Source organism: Lottia gigantea, assembly GCF_000327385.1.
Source record: "Lottia gigantea unplaced genomic scaffold LOTGIsca_55, whole genome shotgun sequence".
Lineage (NCBI taxonomy): Eukaryota > Metazoa > Mollusca > Gastropoda > Lottiidae > Lottia > Lottia gigantea.
In genome coordinates this window covers 405,874-430,020 of record NW_008709889.1, presented here as the reverse complement: position 1 = coordinate 430,020, position 24,147 = coordinate 405,874, and the positions used below count along the sequence as shown (strand labels likewise).

The 24,147-nt window shown below is 32.6% G+C and overlaps 5 protein-coding genes across 5 annotated transcripts; 2 read left to right on the top strand and 3 right to left on the bottom strand.

The window, feature by feature from the left end:
* Positions 1 to 1,662: 1,662 nt before the first annotated feature.
* LOTGIDRAFT_193840 (hypothetical protein) lies at positions 1,663 to 3,193 on the bottom strand. The gene is made up of 2 exons (XM_009063046.1): positions 3,086 to 3,193; positions 1,663 to 2,490 (listed from the first exon to the last, which is right to left on the bottom strand). Exon 2 carries the CDS (start codon positions 2,484 to 2,486, stop codon positions 2,079 to 2,081), a length of 408 nt encoding a protein of 135 aa, XP_009061294.1. The 5' UTR covers positions 2,487 to 2,490; positions 3,086 to 3,193; the 3' UTR covers positions 1,663 to 2,078.
* Positions 3,194 to 3,289: 96 nt separating this feature from the next.
* On the top strand, positions 3,290 to 9,670 carry LOTGIDRAFT_219611 (hypothetical protein). Its single transcript, XM_009063045.1, has 8 exons — positions 3,290 to 3,406; positions 4,299 to 4,393; positions 4,714 to 5,013; positions 7,930 to 8,061; positions 8,308 to 8,387; positions 8,539 to 8,780; positions 8,990 to 9,138; positions 9,342 to 9,670. Exons 2-7 carry the CDS (start codon positions 4,304 to 4,306, stop codon positions 9,091 to 9,093), a joined length of 948 nt encoding a protein of 315 aa, XP_009061293.1. The 5' UTR covers positions 3,290 to 3,406; positions 4,299 to 4,303; the 3' UTR covers positions 9,094 to 9,138; positions 9,342 to 9,670.
* Positions 9,671 to 13,136: 3,466 nt separating this feature from the next.
* On the bottom strand, positions 13,137 to 16,875 carry LOTGIDRAFT_179176 (hypothetical protein; the record flags this gene model as incomplete). Its single annotated transcript, XM_009063044.1, has 4 exons — positions 13,137 to 13,352; positions 13,985 to 14,152; positions 14,344 to 14,639; positions 16,572 to 16,875. 4 exons carry the CDS (start codon positions 16,873 to 16,875, stop codon positions 13,137 to 13,139), a joined length of 984 nt encoding a protein of 327 aa, XP_009061292.1.
* Positions 16,876 to 18,789: 1,914 nt separating this feature from the next.
* Positions 18,790 to 20,662, top strand: LOTGIDRAFT_126741 (hypothetical protein; the record flags this gene model as incomplete). The annotated part of the gene is made up of 5 exons (XM_009063043.1): positions 18,790 to 18,876; positions 19,214 to 19,286; positions 19,716 to 19,990; positions 20,133 to 20,206; positions 20,494 to 20,662. 5 exons carry the CDS (start codon positions 18,790 to 18,792, stop codon positions 20,660 to 20,662), a joined length of 678 nt encoding a protein of 225 aa, XP_009061291.1.
* Positions 20,663 to 21,109: 447 nt separating this feature from the next.
* LOTGIDRAFT_165994 (hypothetical protein) lies at positions 21,110 to 22,267 on the bottom strand (the record flags this gene model as incomplete). Its single annotated transcript, XM_009063042.1, has 1 exon — positions 21,110 to 22,267. The coding sequence occupies one exon, from the start codon at positions 22,265 to 22,267 to the stop codon at positions 21,110 to 21,112; it is 1,158 nt and encodes a 385-aa protein (XP_009061290.1).
* Between the last annotated feature and the right edge of the window lie 1,880 nt (positions 22,268 to 24,147).

The window sequence follows — 24,147 nt, the reverse complement described above, 5'->3', positions numbered from 1 at the left end:
TATCCCCTCTACATGGTAAAAACAGTAGCCGGTCCCTTTTTCGATACCCGAGGCGATCGCTCCAGACCGTCCCAGAATGTATAAGGTTCGAGAGTGCTCGGAGGTTCCCGATTTTTTTTTGCGCAAAAATGCGGCCGATCGACTAATGGTCGGTATTGTCGGGACCAAATCATCTCCTGGAAAATGGCCTCATTAGAAAATTTCGGTTTCCTGTGGCTCCCTTTGTCAACCTACGCCTACATTTGGCCACTGAAAAGCGAGCCTTTGTCGTGTACCTACGCAGAAGATCGCTCGAGGATCGCCCCTCAGCAATAATCCAGTGGTCGGGGCGATTTGAGGTGATTCAAGACGACAATTGGGCCGATCAAAAAATACATCATTGGGGATAATCTGGCACAGATCGGGCCGATTGGAAAAAAACAATCTTTGGGGAAATAAGGGTATTAGCTAAAAAAAATTCCTGTTTCCGAGACTAAAGTAGTCTACTTAAGGCATTTCTGATTATCCACCCAAGGCTGCCATAAATCCAGATATAACTTTGCAAGTATGAAAATGCAATTCTAAGTTATCAATCACGCATGAGAAGTCTAATCTCACAGGAGTGGAGCGTGAAACTTTCATTTATTGAATAAAATATGGTCTATACAAAAAAAAAACTGAGCAATCCTATTTTGCAAGATCCAATTTTTAAAGAAATTTCTTCTATGATCAACGCAATTCTTGGCAATTTGGTCAAAGCAAGTGTTTACAATAACCTATGACCAATTGCCAACTCTGATTGTCTTGAGAGACATTAATACACTTTACTTAAGATTCATAATTAGTGGTTTATCCCTAAAGGTTAGTGACGCCATCAAGCACTAAAGCTTGTATTTTTTGTGGATTATGACGAGAAAGTCGTTTAACTGAATACCAGACCTAGACCCTCGTCCGAAACATCTACCTCTATTCCAGCCTCGGGGTCATCCGTGAGATTTAATCCGTAGTGGAACCTGCGAGGTGATCCGTGATAGTGTGATCTGGACTTAAAGCTGGGTAAACGCTACAAAACGTGAAAATACGTAATGGCCTGTAACAAAACTTGGCAGTGGTCCTTTCAGCGTTTCCACGGTTCTGATGGCAACCTACGGTAAACTATAGCTGTTACACTTCAATTACGGTGCGACCCGATGTGTGTCCCTTTGCAGGCTGTATCATTACTGTACGTTGAATTCTGCTTCGGTCTGAACCGTAAACCGTGAGGTAACATAGCACAACCTAACAAAACATGGATATGCAGACAAAATCCCACGACACGATAGATTCGGGCCAACTGGACTGCTGTGATTGACATTCAGGGTTTAAAATAAGCTGAGTAGGCATTGTCTTTATCGTAGATGAATTCCATTTAGCAAAATAGTAATGATAAAATAAACTAGATGATACGACAGTTTGTGCCTTATTTTTCTGCTTTTTCCAAATATATTTTTTAGCTTTGAGCAAAATTGCGTTATTCAGCTAAGTTAAGTATTTGTCATTTTCAGTCGAATTGTAGAAATCCCCCATATTTCCTAACCTATTTTCTATACTATGGCAGATATTTGAGACCTTTTTTTTTGCCAATATCCTGCATCTATTCTGTAAGTAAGTAATATAATGTAAGTAAAGAGAAACAATAAATATTTTTCAAGAAGTACATCAAATTTAATAATATCTGGAGAACACCAAATATTGAAATGAACAATGAAAATGATATTGATAACTTGAGAAAATGTGTAAAGTCAAGCCATTAATGTTATTACAAACTCTCCTTGAAATGTAATTTCTAGTTATCAAAACGGTCATTACAGATGTACAGCACACAATATACCCCGTACAAAGCTAAATAATACAACTCCATATATAAAAGTCCTTCAGGGGCTGAGACTTTGAAATCAATATTACTTTAAATTCTCATCAATTCAAGGTTTTCTTCCTTAATATCTGCATATTTTTTAACATTAATGTACATCCTGTGAAATAATACTATAAGATTAATTTGAGTTCATGCTACATGTTAGAATGAGAATTAGACCTATTCACAGATGAAACTACAAAAATCAATGTCCATAAATGATCAATTCATCAAGAGCCCAATCCTCAAAACTTCCATCTGGAAGATAACGTCTAATTATGAACGGAATTTTCCTTGCTTTCATTTCTTTCATAGCAATTTGTAGGGGATCTGTTTCACCTTCCAACTCCACCATGACCGGAGCACACATAGCAATCTGTAACGCTCTAGTTCCCAATACTCGAGCACGTTCATATTTAGTCATATAGCGCGTAGTAATACGTTTACTAGGTTCTACTTGACCTGGAGGTCGTTGTGATGCCTCCCCAGTCAACACTTCAATATTTTCTCCTCCCTCCTGACCTTCACCCATTTCTCCCAATGATTCATTATCATCATCCAGATCATCGGGTCCATCATCAAAACCATCTCCATCAAATTCTTCATCCGCCATATTTCTACAAAAAATAAATAATTCCGGTAAAATAAAGAATATACATAGTTATTAGGCCTCAAATCAATATAGGCTACTTAAGATACAAACAAGTCTCAAGGTATAGTAGTACACATGGGCAAAATATTTCAGTCAAGTTAGAAATCCTGTTGAACAAATAAATTACGGCAGCCAGGAACTTCAGGTTCAGGTCACACTCACACAAAAGCTACAGAAAGGACTTTTAAGCATGCCCCGAAAAACACTTCTCCTGGTTGAGTGCCGCAGCCGTCGCCGGCGTGGGGATCCTAGGTTAAATACATTTCATTAAATACTATTTAATTAGGGTCTTGTTAGGCTTAGTTTTAGAGTATGGGACATATCTTTACTGTGCCAAACAACATAATATTTGTAGGGCGACGATAACGTGCTCATGCTCAGAAAATGTGCTGTAACTGTAGACTATTTAAATCAAATTACTTCTGCCGTAACAATACCCTGGCTGCTTTGTTTAACTTTAAGACACTGTTGTCTTTAAAAAGAAAACGTGTCGTTTTTAATCAACGCCACAAATTAAAGCTGACAAAATGTTCAAATAAAAAGAAAATTCTCAGACTAACTTGAATTGTAAAAGTATTATATAATAAAATTCGTAAAATATCAGAAATTAACAATATTTGGAACTAAAAATCATGTTTTGTTTCGATGTGGTTGGAAAGAGGAAGCATAATGAGAGTTATCTGTTGTATTCAGACGAGGTTAACAGGTCGCAATTGGCTTTTTTCCCCAAAATTCTGTCACTGGATAATCAGAGTTTGATTCGACGCATATCGACGGAAGCCAAGTCGGAGAAAGATTCGACAAATGCCAGTTTTGGCGTTTAGTTTTCAAAATTTATCTGAAACAGTAATTAACGAACGTCTTGGGGAAACATTTAACTTGTAAGTACCTTTCGAGGTAGATTTTTAGAGCAGATATCTGTGTACAGATGTGATAGAATATCCACTCTAGGGTTGTTTTCCTTATCTTATCAATCACTTATCACGACACAAGGCATGCCAGTCAAGTTTTTTTTTAAAAGACAATTTTGTTCCTTATCTTATGAATATTGAGATAAGAGGACTTCTATTTATGCCATGTCTATATATATTCAGTGTCTTTTAACACTGGTTATAATTTTAAACAGTTCTTGAACGATTTATGTAAATCATACTATCATTACTTGAATATCAAGTTGAAATGATTGTGATTAATGTCAGGAGTGATTCTGACGTGGAAGATGATGAAGAAGGTAATATGCTCAGGATTTCTGTCTTAACTGAGTAGACCTAATAACAGTATGGTATTACATATTTGATACTTTAGTCTGAAACATCAACCTCTATTCCTTACAGATATTTTGACAGTCGTCAGCTGGAGTAGTGTCAGAAGAAAAGACCCTGTTAAATGGGAATTTTCCACACCTCCAAAGATGGGTTTTGTCTTCACATAATGTTGAATTATTGATTTAATGACATAAATGGTGTAGGGAGAAAATGATGGTATGACTGGACTACAAAAATATTCATCTTTCATCTTTCTTTCAGGTATCTAAATAGGTTTAAGACCCCATGCACCTGTGGAGATGCGGAATGTCCCCATTTATCAGGGCCTATTATTTTTCTGTCTCTACACCAGCTGACATCTTTCAAAATAGCTATCAGAGGCTGGAATAGAGACGATGTTTTGGTCTACCCAACTTATGACTTATGACAAACTGTCATGGTGTCTATAAGTTGATTTGTTTCAAAGAGACCAATAGACTAAGAGACAAGTTAATTCTTCTCTTTTCAGGTGGTATGGGGTACGATTTGCATCGCTTTCAAGGCGACGTGGATGAAGAACTTATCTGTCCGATTTGTTCTTGTGTTTTAGAGGAACCTTTACAGGTGGGTATATAACCTTATTACAGATCTCATTGGCCGTCCATGTTAGTCTTTTATTGCTGCAACAAGTTATTTTTCTGAAAGGAAAGTAGCATTTTTGGTACTTCCTTTTCAGGAAGATAGTTTTAAGTTGAATTTTATCATTTGCTAAAGTTGATCTAAACTTACTACTCGGTTATAATAAAGCTAAGATTATTGATATTTTAATAGTTCTTCGGATGGTTAGCTGGCATAAACCTCTAAACAAATGATTCTTTTATCGATGAATACTTATATTTTCTTTAAAATAAGAAACAATGTTAATGTTTGTATTCTCTTTTTAGGCTCCTCAGTGTGAACATGCTTTCTGTGCTGGGTGCATACATGAATGGCTGACAAGACAACCAACATGTCCAGTTGATCGGAGTCCTATTATGCCAAACCAATTAAAGCCAGTACCAAGAATTCTACGCAATCTTCTCTCCCGCCTCATGATAGCATGTGATAACGTCAATTATGGTTGTACAACTGTTGTCAAACTTGATACTCTTCAAACACATATTCAAGAGTGTGAACATAATCCTAAAAAACCTGTCACATGCGAAAGTGGGTGTGGCTTAACAATACCTAAAGATGAATTGAAGGTAATTCTGATGATTTACTTTATTATACACATAATCATTTAAGACGGTATTTTGTAATTTATTTAGGGAACTATTTAAGCAAACAATTATGGCTTTCATATTTTAAAATTTAAAAACAAAACAAATTCATTCTTTGATGAATTACAGTCAAGTAACCTAATTTCGTGGAAACCTATTATTCCTGGATTTCTGGAACTGATAAATAATTTGCATGAGCGACCTTGCGCAACCTCCGCATTAGCTTGTTTTGATAAACATGTGTTATCTCTACAATGTCAGCTAGTAGAATGAATCCAGTAGTTTCAAGCAAAGTAAACTGTATTAATGTATACTTTGACAAATACAAAAGGCGGATTTCACTTATTACCAAACGTCACCATTTTTTATCGGCCGAATTTCCTTATAATCCCAAGCGGTAATCGGAATTCCAAGTGTCGACTGCTAGAATGTAGTCCAACGAATGAAGTCACGTGATCAACTAGCGGATTCCGTGTCAGCAGAAAATTTCTATGGAACACAAAGTGGACCATATTCTTATGTTGTTTCAGTGACTTTTAGCAATAAATCACGCTACGTATCTTATTTTGTCAGTCACTATTTTTATACGCCCACACGTAAGATGGGCGTATATTGTAATCACCCCGTCGGTTCGTCCGTCCGTTCACATTTGGCTCGTGCTCACTCTACAGGCTACAGTTCTTTATGGATTCTTTTGATTTTTATACGCCCACACGTAAGATGGGCGTATATTGTAATCACCTCGTTGGTCCGTCCGTCCGTTCACATTTGGCTCGTGCTCACTCTACAGCCTACAGTTCTTTATGGATTCTTTTGATTTTTATTTTGTATGTCAATGTTGTTATGAAGATGATCCCTATTGATTTTCGTGATGATCGGATAATTTTTCACCGAAATATCGTGTCTGACTTGACGTTTTTCTCTATTAGCTATATTGTGCAAGTCGTGCTCACTCTACAGGCTACAATTTTTTACAGATTCTTTTGATTTTTATTTTGTGTGTCAATGTCATTATGAAGATGATCCCTATTGATTTTCGTGATGATCGGATAATTTTTCACCGAAATATCGTGTCTGACTTGACGTTCTACTCTATTAGCTATATTGTGCAACTCGTGCTCACTCTACAGGCTACAATTTTTTACAGATTCTTTTGATTTTTATTTTGTGTGTCAATGTCATTATGAAGATGATCCCTATTGATTTTCGTGATGATCGGATAATTTTTCACCGAAATATCGTGTCTGACTTGACGTTCTACTCTATTAGCTATATTGTGCAACTCGTGCTCACTCTACAGGCTACAATTTTTTACAGATTCTTTTGATTTTTATTTTGTGTGTCAATGTCATTATGAAGACGATCCCTATTGATTTTCGTGATGATCGGATAATTTTTCACCGAAATATCGTGTCTGACTTGACGTTTTTCTCTATTAGCTATATTGTGCAAGTCGTGCTCACTCTACAGGCTACAATTTTTTACAGATTCTTTTGATTTTTATTTTGTGTGTCAATGTCATTATGAAGATGATCCCTATTGATTTTCGTGATGATCGGATAATTTTTCACCGAAATATCGTGTCTGACTTGACGTTCTACTCTATTAGCTATATTGTGCAACTCGTGCTCACTCTACAGGCTACAATTTTTTACAGATTCTTTTGATTTTTATTTTGTGTGTCAATGTCATTATGAAGATGATCCCTATTGATTTTCGTGATGATCGGATAATTTTTTACCGAAATATCGTGTCTGACTTGACATTTTTCTCTATTAGCTATATTGTGCAACTCGTGCTCACTCTACAGGCTACAATTTTTTACAGATTCTTTAGATTTTTATTTTGTGTGTCAATGTCATTATGAAGATGATCCCTATTGATTTTCATGATGATCTATCGATTTTCATGATGATCGGATAATTTTTCACCGAAATATCGTGTCTGACCTGACGTTTTACTCTATTAGCTATATTGTGCAACTCGTGCTCACTCTACAGGCTACAATTTTTTACAGATTCTTTTGATTTTTATTTTGTGTGTCAATGTCATTATGAAGATGATCCCTATTGATTTTCGTGATGATCGGATAATTTTTCACCGAAATATCGTGTCTGACTTGACGTTTTACTCTATTAGCTATATTGTGCAACTCGTGCTCACTCTACAGGCTACAATTTTTTACAGATTCTTTTGATTTTTATTTTGTGTGTCAATGTCATTATGAAGATGATCCCTATTGATTTTCGCGATGATCGGATAATATTTAACCGAAATATCGTGTCTGACTTGACGTTTCACTCTATTAGCTATATTGTGCAACTCTGTAGTCACTAAAGACTGTTTAATCATTTCTGACAGCTGCCAGTGGGCGTATGTTACCTTGCCTGGCAAGCTATCTTTTTTTTAAATCGTGGTTCTTTGAAGGAATTGTCACTAGTTATAATGAATTGATATTAAAGATAAATACTAAGAGAAGTTAATTATACCACCCGGTATCCATACAACGTGTTTTTCTCGACTTATTTATAGTTCAAACATTGTACACGAAAATAGGTGACACATTCTGCCGCCGTGGCCGAGTTGGTTGCTCATGAAATATGGGTCAAAGTGAAGGATTCATAAAGAAAATCAAAATAAACCTACTTTAATTATTTTGTAGAATATCTGAGGAAACTTCTAAGACATAACATTTTTTTTTTGTTTTTTTTAATTTTGACAAAATTCGGTGTTGAATCCTTATATCCACGAAAATAGGTTACATCTCTGTACATGTAGTGACAAAATGATAATTGATATCTGATATGTTTGAGAAAATTGTTACCTTTATTACCTGAAATAGATACCATGAAATACCACTATACAAAGATGAAAATTTCCTTTTATTTCCTTTTTTAGGACCATAATTGTGTACGGGAACTAAGGAGTAATATGACAACCATGCAACATAAAATACAAGATATGAGCAGTGAGATGGCTGAACAGAAATTACAGCTAAGTGAACAGAAAAGGGATATTCAGCTACTCAAGGTATGAACTTTCAGATATCACCTACCTGCCGTTGGTGGTTCCAGACTAGATCCTTTTATCTAGTATCCTTTTCTCTATATCCATATGATAAACATTGTCATTAGTGTTCAATAAAACTACATATTTTCTTCTCTATTACTTCTTAAATTTGTTTGTTGTTATTTGTGATGAAGGTTTGGTTTTCGTTAATTATCATCCAATTGTAATACTAGATTTGAATTTAATATTTTATCTTTTTTCTTGTAGGAGTATTTACGTTCAGTAAGAATATCAAACCCCAGAATACGAGAAATACAGACTACTATTGAAAATGAAGATGTATTAAGGTAATATGATTTTCTTGATATATCAAGCCATAAATGTATGTGAAACTGAAAAATTTGTTTTGTGTACATTAGTTGGTCAAATTGGAATAAAGCTGGAATTCTTGCTATAATGATTTGATAATTTGGTAATATAAAAACTTGATTTATTTAGGTGGGTGTCCAATCTACAAACAGCGAGGGTAACAAGATGGGGTGGTATGATATCAACACCTGATGCTGTCTTGCAAGCTGTGATAAAGCGAGCACTACTAGACAGTGGTTCACCTGCTCATATAGTCAATGAATTAATGGAGAATGCTCATGAACGTCGTTGGCCAACTGGTTTGAGTACTCTGGAAACTAGACAGTTAAACAGACGACAGTATGAAAATTATGTCACAAAAAGAATACCAGGTATTTTTCAAATTGATATGATACAAAGTCATATTAATTATAAAATATGTACCAGTAAATTATTAAACAATTTCCTCACTTTTTATCCTTTGCATAACTTTTAGTTTTCCTATTTATGTTCAGTCTGGCATAGTGAAGCCACATAACTATAAATTCTCCTATTCTATATGACGAAAATCTTTTGTGCAATTGGTTAAATTTATTCACAGGGAAACAAGCAGTTGCTATCATGGCTTGTGAAAACCAACATATGCCTGATGATCTGATAATGGAGCCGGGACTGGTGATGATATTTGCTCATGGTGTAGAGTGATGAATAATCACTCACTTATTATAATGTTATATTTGTAATAAACAGGTAGATTTTAATGTTTATTTTTTATTGAATAATTGCAGTATTGTGTTGGTATTCAAATGAACTAGACTAGAATAGTTTACAAATAACTTTTTAAAGACATTGCACTAGTTCACACAAAAGTGTGGTAAATAAGATGGCAAGAATTTTATTTTACAAATATTGATTATTACACATGTATTTGTCATTTTGTCATTTATTTTCAGATTGTGATTGATACTTAATTAAGTTGATGGGTTTGAATTTTAAAATCTTGTGTGATTGATTGCTAATTGGAGGATTTTTGTGATAATTTATTTTTTTGAAATACATATGTGGTGGAAGCAAATTAACATTTTGTGCTTTGCTTGACACGTAATCTGTTACAGACTTTTCTCAGACAACTAAAGAAGAAAATGTCCAGTTTCATAGTTGTTCTGAAAAATACTGCCTTGAGCACTCCATGTCATAATTATAATATCATTAATGTAATATAATTCAGGACAGTTGAAAAAAAAGAAATCTGCAGTGCACACTGCAGTTAATGATGTCAGCTGAAGAAAATATTCAAATCCGTGATTGTGAAAATGATAACTTAGAAATGAAATAGAAAAACCTGAGAAATTGATAAGAAACCTTAAAAATGTCATGCAAACAAAAAACCTTTTTAGTATTTACTTGGTGTAGTTTTTGAGATGATATTTGAAAGCGATGCAATTAAACCTTTTGTTATTGTCTATATATAGTGGTGAGGTTGTATATTATTGTGATAAAGACAAATTGAGTTCTGAAGATGTTAAGGAAATAAGGTTGTCTTAATGTTTCACATACTAGCTGTTAGTTTAGCTATCTGTGTTGCTTTTTAGAATATGAATTTGACTGCACCTCAACTACAAATTCATCAAAATGTATGGGCCTCACTCAAGCCGCTTGAGTGATGGAAAAAGGGGGATTGGTTAGTTTTAAACAAGAATTGTATATTGCTTTACTTGTTTATCTACTATAATAAATTATTTTCACTGTTAAAATTGTGCTCAAGACAAATGTAAAATCGTGGTCAATACAATTGCAGAGCTTATAAAATGAATAGAACTTATTTCTAATTGTTTGTCTATAGTGCTTTCATCTTAATTCCCATCAGGGCTGCATCATACATGTGCTTTATAGGGTTATTTTTCTTTATTAATATTGACTTGATCATGAATGTGGAACTTGATGCACAGCTCTGTCTGTCATTGAATAAAAGTTTCTTTGTATTGTGTGAACTGTTATGCATTTTCCATAACTCATCTTTCCAACGCATCTGTATCTGAAATCAATTTTATTTATTGCACTATGTGATGTGTGTTTTGCAGCCTGTCTAAAACCTTAGTGCTATTGTAAAAAGGATTGTATATTTTTGCGCTATATTTGTATTCATGTTTCTGAATTTTGTATTTCTATGTCTATAATTGATACAAAGAAAACTAAGGGAAGGGGCAAGTTTGTCAGAAAATACACACAGCTCACTTTCTCAGATTGGGGCTTATCCTGAAAATGAAATATCTATATTCACATTTAAATTAGATTCACATTTAAATTAGATGGAAACACCCTATGATATTAAGCATTTCACTTTCAAACAATTTTGATTTTTATGATAGAAACATTCCAGTATGATTCTCTATAAACTTATACCAATAAATATTATTATTATTATAAATTATCTCAAAACTAAGCCACTTAGAATCTTGCCCTTGAATCAAGATATTGCCCTTCAAAACCTTTTATATGCCCACATGAAGTATGGATTTTTCACACTGGTGATTGATACTGTACTGCCAAATATTTTTCAATTTAAAATCAATGCTGCCAGTGGTATTTAATTGATACTATTAAAACAAAGCTACTGTTAATGTGTATTTTTTGTCTGACAAGCTGACTTCTCTTATGTTCTTTGTATTTTAAGCTGTGGGAAGATTGTGGACAGTAACTATGTTATGTTTGTATATAATGTATATGTATCAAGAAGTTATATTTGTATAATGTTATTTAATTTCTGCCATCTATCAGGCAAGTCTGTATGTTGCTGCTGCTATAATAATTATTAAACAAATCATTTGTTATTAAATGTTCATTTTTCCTCAATAATGTGGATGATTTTGATGGAACAAGGCACATTTGTTTTAAAACTGAAAAAATGATTCAACCATGCTACAGGAGTTATAGACCTTGTTCTTGAAAACGCTTTCAATCTTTGGCTGATTAACACTGAAAGTCACGATTTTTGATTTTGACGAAACTTAGTAATATTTTGCCCCTAAAAGTGTATGACTGATGTTGAATATTTCATAATGGTAATTGTTACTGTACTGCGTTATATTTTATTCAAAATCAAAGCTGCCAATGGGCATATATTTACTTGCCTGGCAAGATATCTGCATAGAATGATCAGATCTGAGGCAAAATCCCGGATGCCTAATTTTATTTGTTTATTTTACGGTGGAATGTTATGCATATATTTAAGAGACAATAACACTAGATGAATATTCTTTAATAAACATATTGATTCATTGATAACAGTTGTATATTTAAATATAATATATAATATAATGACACAGGTTTTTTCAATTTGCATAGATATAATAAATCAGCAGTCTAATTATTATATAAATTACATCAACATTTTATATCAATCATTAAAATTCATTCATGAAAGCGATTTAACAGCCTCAAGGGTGTACACAAACTTTTAACACACATTTAATAAAAATGGACCTTTGCAAATCCTTAACAAATTCAACAGTCTGCTTAGATGTGTCTGCAAACTCAAAATCAACTGTGTAAAAGCTAAGGATGGCAATTGGCGACAGACAATATAAAATGAGTGCATGACACCACTAGAAGCTGCATTATACAGTGTATGTGTCTGCAAGCCTAACAAATCCATGTATACGGTTGCCGTGAGATTGTAAATGACCGGAACATTCTTAATAGAATTTGTCATTAATTGGGCAATCTTATTTTTCAAAGCTTATCAAGGGGAAATAAATTATTTTGAGAATTCAAAGAGACCATTGCACAACACAGACTATAAGTATATACAAAATTATTAGTGGGAATGTGAAGATGGTTTATGGCAGGAAATGATCTTGAAAATTAAAGCACCCTTCAAATAATTTTGCGTGTGATGATATGCTTTTGATATGGTATAGTTGGTAATATAAATAGCAGACCAGTAGTTGAATACGAACTCAATGATGTCAATTAAAAAAAATTATAGCAAAGTGTGTAAATGTCATGCAATTGAAGAGATCAGTAAAAGATTCTAATTAGCATCTTCAATGATGTGTAGAAATTAATTTTTCTCATATATCTTTTATAAGTCTATAGGGATATTAAAAAATAATCTCAAAATATGAATTATCTTAAAAATCTTAATAATTTCCTTAACCTAGAGAGAGAAAAAAAAATTTAACTGTTGAATTAGGTAATAGTAAATAAAATACAATCTTCTATATATAATAACAAATAAAATGATATATTTCAAATTACTGGACACAAAGTCATAAGCTTTATTTTAGCAAATCCTACAGGTATTTATAATTTCCATTGGTTTGTAATCATTATCGGACAATTCAACTTATTATTTGAATTTGGATTTCTATAATATGGTGATTTATTGTTCTAATGATAGTTCCCCTAATTTAATAAATAGTATGAATGATTTTTAATAGTTTGTATATCAAATGGTTTCAAATACATATTACTAGTCCTGAATAAATATTTTGATTAGATTTTGAGTCAATTGATTATCAGATGGATGAGACAGTAATGTAGTAACATCTCCTTTTTATAAAAATAGGTAAATTATCTTAAAAATAGAAATGTATTTTGATATTTACTAGATTTAAAAATATTTCGATTTAAAAATAGGAATGACATTGTCAGTGGTCCTACTTCTTGGGTTGTATAGATAAATTGTAAATTGGTAAAAATATAAAAGCCAAAAGATAATATATATTACTAAATTCAGCTAGTTATCAAGTTGGGTTCTTGGCTGATTTTTTATTTCTCATGGCACGTACAGTTTTAATACTAGATAAGATATCATACGCTTCTTGAATTTCAATGAATTTTTTCTGTGCTTCTTCTTTTTCCTCTGGATCTTTATGTTTATCAGGATGCCATTTGCGCACCAGTTTTCTGTACTGGGCAGTTATCTGCTCTTGACTAGAACTTGCTGACAATCCAAGCACCTGAAGAACCAAATTTTAGTTCTTAAATTGGGGAGTATGTGCCTTTTTTAAAGGGGATGTAAAGAGGTTTTCTATGTTTTTTATGTTCATCGGGGACACGTATAGCATTCATTTGCACCATTCCAATTTAATCAGATGTCTGCATTTCCAGCAATTCCATTAAAACTTAATGTTTGATGTTATCACTAATCGGAATGGACGTACGTGATTAGTGATTTCATCAAACACAATAACAGACATCTGCAAAATGACTCGAGGAATGCAGCTATTTTTTTGGATTGTACACCAGCGAATATAGCCATTCATTTACAGACAGACTGTAAACATTATAGATTATCATGTACAGACATTGTCTCTGATTGGCCGTAGTTGCTGAAGTATAATCCAACCAAATGCTGCATACATCCATGATACAATGAAAGTTATTTGAAAAGCTATTACAATCAAAGTATAAGACACAGTTTGTAATAGCTTGACAATGTGAAGATGGTCAATAGAGAGAGTAGCAGTATCACAGTATGTGTTTTTTGAGATTCACAGCCAAACCTTTAGGCACTCTTTCCCAGATTATCTTAACCATTTTAATCATTTTATGACAGTTCAAACCATATCTTCCAAAAATAAAACCTCACCTTATAAGCATTGTTTTCTCCTTTAGGATCAAATGCCTCTATGACCTCTTCCCATAGCTTACCCCATCCATTAACTTTATAATAATTATATAGTCGTGTAAAAGAATCCTTGGTTTCTTCCCAAGCTGGTGATTTAAAGAAGTTGTTGACTGCATCACGAAGATAGACCTGAAAAACATGATGCTATTATCTGAATGAAATTAAAAGTTTGTTTAATAATATTGTGAGGATAATTGTGGTTTTTCATTGATGATGATAGAGAAAGTAAGTCCTGTTTCATATAAGCTTCATATTGTTTTAATTTTTTATAAACAATCTGAATATTTCAGAATACATCTTAATACCTAAAATATTCTTACCTTTTCCTCATCCTTAGTGGTGATATAAGCATTAAAGTATATGGTACTGCATAACAATGATAAATATAATAAAATAAAGAATGTGATTTTAGGTATTCTCCAACATATACTCTGCTTTTTCTCTTTATACAGCCTCCATTTTACACCTTTCCAACGTAGAACAAATGTACAACATGTGGGTAATACAGCAACGTTTTCTATATCTTTAATAGTCCATAGTAAACCACAGTAAGAACCTATTAAACACCATTTAAATGACACTTGTTCTCTACCAATATTACCAACTATATATACTCCTGTAATAGAAATATAGCTTTCTTTGTTTTATTGAGGAATTATAGTACCCTTTTGAATTGATGATGAAAAAAAAAATGCCATTTAAGTCGAGTGATGCATGATGCTATGATACACGTTTCACGTATCAATACTTTAATGACAGTGGTCTGAAAGTACTTGCAATGACACAGGCAACATTACAAGGTGTATTTTATAATACTGAGTTAAAAAATGAAAGCTGAATTAATCAGCCACGAATGAAATAAAACACATCTTTTGTAAATTTATGAGATAAGCCAACAGACTATCAATGACAACAACAATAATAATGGATGATAAAAGAGAATAAGCTTATAGACCTAATAAAACCGAATTCACCCCCAAAATAAAAAGAATAAATCAATAATGAACAATTGAAAAGCTGTTACCATTTCTGAATAAATGATGTATTCTACCTAGTCATAAATAATGGTTAACCATGCATAAAAACTTTTTATTATTTATATCTATATTATATAGCACTTTATCAGATATATTATTGTCTTATCAAATTTTAATCAAATTGGGTTTTTTCACTTTTTAATTGTTTTTTGTTCGCTGTTCTTATCTATAGTTAGATTAATTAAAAGTTCTGATTATATTTTTACCATGCCTTCTACACAATGTATAATCAGAGTGCACCTGCAACTTTAGAGCTCACGTGTGTCAATGTTAAACTATCTCCAGGTAATCCCTTACCTTTAACCTCATCTCTTGGAATTTCCTTTTTACACTAACTCCTGGTACCATCTAACCTAAATACCCTATCTCCTGGTACCATCTAAATACCCTATCTCCTGTTATTCCCAAATCTTTATACACTAACTCCTGGTGCCACCTAACCTTAATACCCTATCTCCTGTTAGTCCCAAATCTTTATACACTAACTCCTCTTAGTCCCAAATCTTTATACACTAACTCCTGGTACCACCTAACCTTAATACCCTATCTCTTGTTTTTCCCAAATCTTTATACACTAACTTCTGGTACCACCTAACCTTAATACCCTATCTCTTGTTAGTCCTAAATCTTTATACACAAACTTCTGGTACCACCTAACCTTAATACCCTATCTCCTGTTAGTCCCAAATCTTTATACACAAACTCCTGGTACCACCTAATCTTAATACCCTATCTCCTGTTATTCCCAAATCTTTATACACGAACTTCTGGTACCATCTAACCTTAATACCCTATCTCCTGTTAGTCCCAAATCTTTATACACAAACTCCTGGTACCATCTAACCTTAATACCCTATCTCCTGTTAGTCCCAAATCTTTATACACTAACTCCTGGTACCACTTAACCTTAATACACTATCTCATGTTATTCCCAAATCTTTATACACTAACTTCTGGTACTATTTAACCTTAATACCCTATCTCATGTTAGTCCCAAATCTTTATACACTAACTTCTGGTACCATCTAACCTTAAGTCACAAATTTTGCCTGAAAATTGTCCTCTGTAGAAACAAATTTTGAAGACATAATGTGTGCTCATGCTTATATTTTAATCAACAAGTCTGCTATTCCAATTCTCATAAAAATAATGGGAAATATTCAAAATACATTTCACTTTGCTCAGGCAATTATCTTTACACACTATCTGTTTAATATACTACCTCCTGGTACACTCTAATATTTATAAACACCAACTACTGGTAGGCCTACCACCTAAAATTTATAAGCTTACACTATAATATGGTATTTCCTACACTTTATAAATACATTGTCTACTGAAACTCCCATGTCTGAAATGACATGTTAAAGAAATCAACAAAAAAAAGATGATGGATGATAGCAAAGAAGAAATAAACTCATTGAACTTACCTATAGCTACAAAAAATGGAGGGACATAAGTCGCTACCAGATTACCAAGAGCTGTTTCTGCAAATTCTTTAGTTAACATACCCAAAGATAAATACCCAAATAAGTTACCCATCATGATCTCTCCAGCGAACCGCACCACAGAAAATGGTGGGCAAGGATACCTGTTGACTTTGGTCGCAAAGTTTATTTTGGAATCCTCTGTGCCATTACATTCATCTACATAGTCTGGGATCCTCCACAAATCTCTCAACCATCCCAACCCAAAAAACCCTCCACAAGTGCAGAACCAAACAAATCCATGACGATCTCTTCCTAAATAAAAATGGTGCAACCCAAACCAGCCTCCAACCAACCACAAAATATACGTTGTCACAAGATTTGCCATCATCAAGATGTTGGATAATATTAGTGAAATTCGTTCAGCTGAAGTCCAACCTCATTCTTAACATGTTCTGTTTGAGGAAGTTCCTTAACTGAGGATATCCTCTCTTTTACACATGCGCATTGATATTGATACTAAAAATAGCGTAATGTGACGTGTTATCATAAAGTGTGGTCAGGAAAAATCTGGCGATTTTCCCACCCTTCCCGATATTTTATCTTAGAATTATCTCAAATTGGAACTTTTATTTTAGTAAGCACACGGACCAAACTGCTTGAAATATGTTACACGGTTTAATTTACATCAGGTCTGAATGACCCAAATTTCACAAAATTAGGTCAAACTGGGTTTTCAGTTTTATAACGTAATAGATTATCGGGTTTTCCCCTTATCCCAGAGTTCAATAGTTTGTTTATAATCACTATGGAAGCTAATACAAGATGTACAGGTCAATGATAGCAATGAAGCACTTACCAATACAGGAATAGTCTTTTTAGATAGATAAAATGGATAGAAAACCTGGGCACCTTACTAATGATATAAATAAGGCTGTGAATTCCTTATTATGGGTAAAGGTAGGTGTTTAATTGAAGAAGCCAGGGGTTAGTCTAACAATTGAACATGTTTTATATTTGGTTGGTCTACTATTACTATCTTTGTCTTTTACTAAGAAGAGGCGCAAGTGATATATAATAATTGCCCAACCACAATATTAGGCCTTACTATTGACCACCATCTTGAATGGGATTTCCAAATTAAAAAACTGTCAAAAATTATAAGTTTTAAAGTTCCTTCTCAGTCAAATTAAAAAATGCATTCCATTAAGCTTACGTAAAATGTTTTATAATAGTTATATTTTACCATTTTTTGATTATTGTTCTACAGTTTGGGGTAATTCCAATAAGAGTAAATTAGACGTTTTATAAAAATTTCAAAAACGCGCTGCAAGGAGTATATTAGATGAAAAACATGATTCAAAATTTTAAATTGGTTGACACTGTATCAACGTATTAGATATAATCATGGTATAATGACATTCAAAATATTTCAAACTGGACACCCTGAATATTTATACAATAAATTTACGGAAAGATCAAAATTAACGGAAACCAGTATGACACTGAGATCAGAAACACTCCGAACTTTAGACATACCGAAATGTAATAAAACTGCTATGATGAGAACATTTCAATATACATCTTCTTTACTTTGGAATTCATTACCACAAACTGTAAAACATAATCCTTCTTTATATACATTTAAACAAGAACTGAAGAAGTTTGTTCTTACTGACAATACTGATTAATATTATTGATTCCATAGCATTTAGTTCTTTTGTTTTTCTCACCATTTCATTTTACTTAAAAAACTTATACCATCATATATATCAAATAAGAAACACAGTGTTTACATTTTTATATTTTTCACCACATCCCAGTTACATTGTAAATGTATATATGTTTTATGAAATTTTCTGTATTTTTATTATATACTTAGTATACAATTCGCAGTTTCGTGGGGAAACATAGTGGTTACATTTTCATATTTCTTTCCTCATCCATGTTACATTGTAAATGTTTATATGTTTTATGTTATTTTCTGTATTTTTATTCTTTCTGTAATCTTGTATATAATTTGTAGTTTAGTGGGACCTACTGAAAATTAGACTTCTGTCTAAATGGGTTGCCAAATAAAGTTATTATTAAAGTTATTAATATTCACAGAAAACATTTTGACATTTGTTTTGTACCTATTGAAATATCAACAGGAAAACTCTAAATAATTGCCAGATTCTTAAGTTGTCTTTTGGTGGATGAAACTTCAAGAAAATTAAGATTTTGTGCTTTAATTCCCAAAAAATGATTTCACAATAGACAACTTATGATTAGAACATTTTGAATTTCTTTGTTCTGATAAATGTTCCATGCTCTGTTTCAGCTAGTTGCTATAGGTAATGCTGGTAGTGGAAAAACATCTCTTATTAAACATTTCTGTGAAAGCAAGGTAACTAATATTTTCATTCTTCTTACTTTACCAAAAGTTTGTTGACCAAAAAAAGGGAAAAATAGGGAGTTCTATACAATTCAAAGTAATCAAAATTCTGTAATTTTTACTGACAAGTTGTTGAATTAAAGCAGCCATGATAATTATAAAAATATAAAAGATGGCAGAATTTATCTCATTATGTGCAATTATAGCCAATCAAATTTTTCTAATTAATTTGTTATTAGAATTGTAAGCACTGAGTTTTTTTGAAGATCTTATTTAAAGAACTGTGTATTAGAGGTGTTTTATATTTTACATGGAAGTAAAGTGTATACATGTATTAATCTATTTATAGTTTATACCCGGCTATCAACCAACAGTAGGTGTAGATTATGGTTTTAAAATACATAAGGTTGCTGATTTAGAAGGTAGACTATAGAACTCTTTACATGGTGATAACAAAATTAAGGTTAATTTTTCTAAAAATGTACTTTATGCAACAGTGTAGTCAGTCGTATTTTTTCGTGTTTTCTGGTTGTTACCGATATTGTCCTAACACCTTCCACCTAATATTGTTAGCTTACTAAGTCTGTTTTATTGCTCTTGTATTTTCTGTTGATAAATAAATCTTTTCTTGAATTTAATGATGTCAATTATTATCAATTATTAAATGAGGATATATAACAAAATACTATAACTAATTTACAAGAAAAACCCTAAAAGAATACATCATCAAAAAGTATGGGGTACATTCTGCCACAGTATTGTGAGATACAGCAGACAATAAAACATTAGTTTACTAACTCAAGTTTATTTTAGACATTTGGTTTAATTCTTTTATGCAACTGTATATACAGGTATTATTATTGTATATTTTGTATCAATTACAGTGCGGGTTCATCTATGGGATTTATCAGGGAATACCGAATATTTAGATGTTAGAAATGAGCTATATGGGACTACAGATGCTGTATTTCTCATGTACGATGTAACTAATCAGATGTCATTTGATAGTCTAGAACTATGGCTGAGAGAACTGTCCTCTTATTGTAATAGTCATCCTGATGTCTTTCTTGTAGCTCATAAGGTCAGTATATATAAAACAATAGTTTTACTATGTCCAACTGATGGAGTTATAGAAATTTTTGATATCAGTTACCTATAACAGTCATCCATTCAATATTGACAAATGCAATCCTATTACTTTCAAAAGTGTCTGAACATTATCTTCACGAAATTGCATCAGCTACTGCACAATTTACTTTCACTTTCAGACTGATTGTCCTAAACATAATCGAGTTATTTCTACAGGAGAAGGTAAAAAATGGGCATCTCAACATAAACTCAAGTAGGTGAACTATTATTTGTACTGTACCTTGAAAAAACTATAACGAGTAGTTGCCCATGAGGCTTCATGTCTACACAGCAGGAAATTTCATGCCTTTAATCTTTTAAAGAAGAATTTCTTAACTATTTCAACTTACCAATATACCCCATCCTTGACAAAAATAATTTTGAGATCAATAATGATTAAAGACAAGTTTTGTCAAAAAACAATTGAATTAGGTTCAGCTAATATTAACAACCATCATATGCAGAACCATGAACTGAGATGAACATAATATGTTATTACAGATATTATGAAACCTCAGCAGCTACTGGAGAAGGAATAGAGAAAATGATAAGTGATTTACTATCAGAAGTTATATTAAAACGACAACCAGTAACTGGTAAAGATTCTGTATTGTCATCAACCGTAACATCAACCACTTTGAGATCCAAATCTGCCTTCCAGATGAGATGAACATGGATTGAAATTCATTTTGGACTTTGTCTTTGAATCTGTTTGGGCTTGGAATGATTATCTGAAAGGAGTACCTGAAGACATTATGAAATAGTGTTTGTCAGTGGAGCGGAAGCTCACATATATATTGTCTATCACAAAGGTTAGCATTGTAAAGGATCACATGATGAAACAAACATGTAGTGTACTGAACAATGTATATTTAATTTATGGTTCTTTAAATTTTCTGAAAATTTTCTAGAATAAAGTTATTCTTATTGCTGTTTGTCTTCATACGCTATTCAATAAAGCTTTGCTGTGATATAGTTTATATATAATATGTGATATTATAATAACAAAATATAAATATCAAAAAAATTGACACAAAAATAACCAACATAGTTTTCATAATAATGAAAGGTCAACCAAACCTTATAGCCAAATCTAAGACAATATTGAAAATTTAGGTTAGGTTGAAACTTTTTTCCGTTTTAATTCACACACTGTGAGATCTTCATCAGAGACTAATGATTTTAACTTCGTTAAACTATCAATTTCCTCGGGCGTTTTAAAAAAATCATACATTTCTTCATGAAATTCCTCTTCATCTAATTCAATATCATGCAGGTTTGGATTTTCATTGCGAATCTGTAGGTCTTTCTTTTCAATTTCATCTGGGGATTCTTCAAATGTTTTACGCTTGCTCGGAGGAACCCTTTTAGAAACGACCCTTGATTTATTCATTAATGTGGCTTGATATCTTATGATATCTGATAAATAATAAAATACAGTTTTCCGATTCAGTTTTTTAATGTCACCTATCCATGGTATCTCTTTAGCCAATTTAATCAAAAATGTTTTAGATTCTTTTGAACATTTATCTCCCACTTGAGATCGTGATAATTTAAAGTTTAAACAAAATTGGGAATATTTTAGACCCTTGTCTGGACACTTGGAAGAACCCAGCCAAACAAAATAGGCACTGGGGTATATAGTATTAGTTAGACCTATACTTCGTTTTATCCAGTATTGATCTAGAACCTTGCACATATCCACAACTTGTTTAAACAGTTCTTCAGGAAAACTCGTCTTTCTCAGCAATGCAAAAACAGATTCCACGTAAGAAAGGCTTTGAACTTCAAGACCAAGAATGGCTTTAGCTTTATGAAGTACCTTCTGAAATTTCTTTTTCTCTTCGAATCCAAGAATTGATGTAACATCATACATTAAAATTGGGATGTTATTCTGTCTTGCCTCGATATATACACATACAGACACTAATGCCATTTTAAACACTTTGAGAATCGTACGAAAGTCATTATGTTTGAACAGCTGGACATACTTTTGAGTAGCTGCCTCTTTCATTCCACAATCTAGATGCAACTTGTCGCAAAGTTCTCCTGTTTTCATTCTACCTTGGTGTAAAGATTCAGATTCTTTGGCGTATTTCTCCTTTCTAGACATCACTTGTTCAGTCACAACAAAATTAAAATGTTCTGTTCCTCCTGCCACAAGTTGTACTGTATCAGTGATGGCACCACATTCAGCACAGACTGCTTGGCCATTCTCTTCAATCAATGTTTGTAAACCACATTCTGTACAATATTTATTACTCCCAGACGCCATAATTAAATGTAGAAGTTTAAATTATTTCCCTTTACTCTGAAAGAAAATGTTTCATTTCCGTTTAAATTTAATGTTGATACATAAAATAAATAATTTGTTTTGATCATACTGTTCTTTACCTCAGATATACCATTAAGCCTTCAAAGACTGAAACAACTGAATATGATATTATAAAAAGTGTTATAAATATTTTAATTAAAAAGATTAGGAAGATAAATGTCAAAAATACATGTTCTGGCTTATATCATGGGAGTTTTTCAAAAATAGTACTTACAGCTTTTTTCATGCAATTTTTCAATGCTTCAAATTCTTTAAAACAATTATTTTTCTGAATTCCTGGGTGCTTACTAATAACACATTTACCATAAATACTGGCCTGTAAAAAAAATTACCAGGATTTAATTAGATCGTTAAAATTATCATCAACAGTATAAGGCATGTAAATACAAATTAAATCTGGAAGCTATGACTAAACTTACTGATGGTACCAGTCTAAAATTGTAGAGCACCAAATACATACGCAATCCTACCATCACTTCATAAAACACTACCAGGACAGTTCATATTTTTACTGAAGATTGCATAGCATGAAACTCTAGGTCTGATGATCGCATAGCTTGAAACTGAGGTCTTGAGATCGTAGAGCATGAAACTCTGAGTAACAACATGTTTTTTAGATTCTTTTTTAATATTTTCAAAATTGATATAATCAGAAATAGTTTTATCTGAGCAAAACCCCAGTGAGGCCTACATCAGATTATCAAAACAACAGTGCTCAAATTTGGAAAAGAGTTTTAGTAAATAAAAAGTATTTACATAAAAGGAAATATTGAATGATTTAGTATTTGACATCATCAACATATCATCAACATTCCTGTGCGTAAAAACTGAAAATTCAATCACATCTATAAGCCAAATCACAGGCACTTATGGACAGAATAGCCTGTGGTGAAGCATATGAAATGCATTATCAAATTCTATAATACAAAACAATCGACAGGCACAATCTCAAATATTTCACCAAAGGTTATCTTATACACTTATACCTGTGAGCAATTTGACAATTTTTTTTATTTCAAATGTCTAATGTGTGAAATGGGATTCTGACAATGCCAGTGGCATTCTTTCTTGGGTTTGGACAAATATTTGGCTTGGAACTCCAAAAATGTTACCTCTAGAGCACAATGAGTTAATGCTTTTGAAGCTGGCAGAAGTCTTGGGTGAGAAGCAGGGGTCGGTTTCATCCTCTCTGAAAATGATCTTGACTGCCCTACACTGTAAAACGTTTCAAAATCACGAGTTCTGTCCCTTGCCGAAGTTTTTAACCTTGGAGGTCAAAAGAACTATTTAGTCCGTATTGTCTAATAATTGTATCCAAAATACTTTCATAGATAGATATTCCATAATTTGTCTAAATTTGTCTAACCTTAAATGTTGTAGTCCATTCGATTGGAAAATAAACTCTTTTAGGAAGACGCAATCACAATGAAGCCTACTCTTCCATAATAATTTTTTCGTTTTATTGATTTATGCGACATTGAATAATTTCGGATTATCTTTATTGTGACGTCATACTGCGGGAGAATTTCATTCTTCAAAATTGATGAGCAAAAACTCCCATAGACGATTAAAAGAAGGATTACAATTTTTATTGAAACCAAGTGATTTTTTTTTTCTTCAGTTGAAGTTTTTACCTTATACGTTGCCATACATCATCAATATCGGTAATGCATTAAATCTAAGAAGGCTAATGGGGCAAAGGAAAAGTTGTCAAAACAGTTGAGTTGAGTTGAAATTTCTGGAAATCTGTTTATTTTAAGGTGCTTCGGAACCCATGATCATGTCCCATGATGTTTAAGTAAACACTTAAGTGCAAACCT

Coding starts and splice junctions, on each gene's coding strand:
- LOTGIDRAFT_193840 (XM_009063046.1), bottom strand. CDS start 2,486: ATGGCGGATGAAGAATTTGATGGAGATGGTTTTGATGATGGACCCGAT.
- LOTGIDRAFT_219611 (XM_009063045.1), top strand. CDS start 4,304: ATGGGGTACGATTTGCATCGCTTTCAAGGCGACGTGGATGAAGAACTT. Junction 8,062..8,307: donor GGGATATTCAGCTACTCAAG/GTATGAACTTTC, acceptor TTTTTCTTGTAG/GAGTATTTACGTTCAGTAAG. Junction 8,388..8,538: donor GAAAATGAAGATGTATTAAG/GTAATATGATTT, acceptor TGATTTATTTAG/GTGGGTGTCCAATCTACAAA.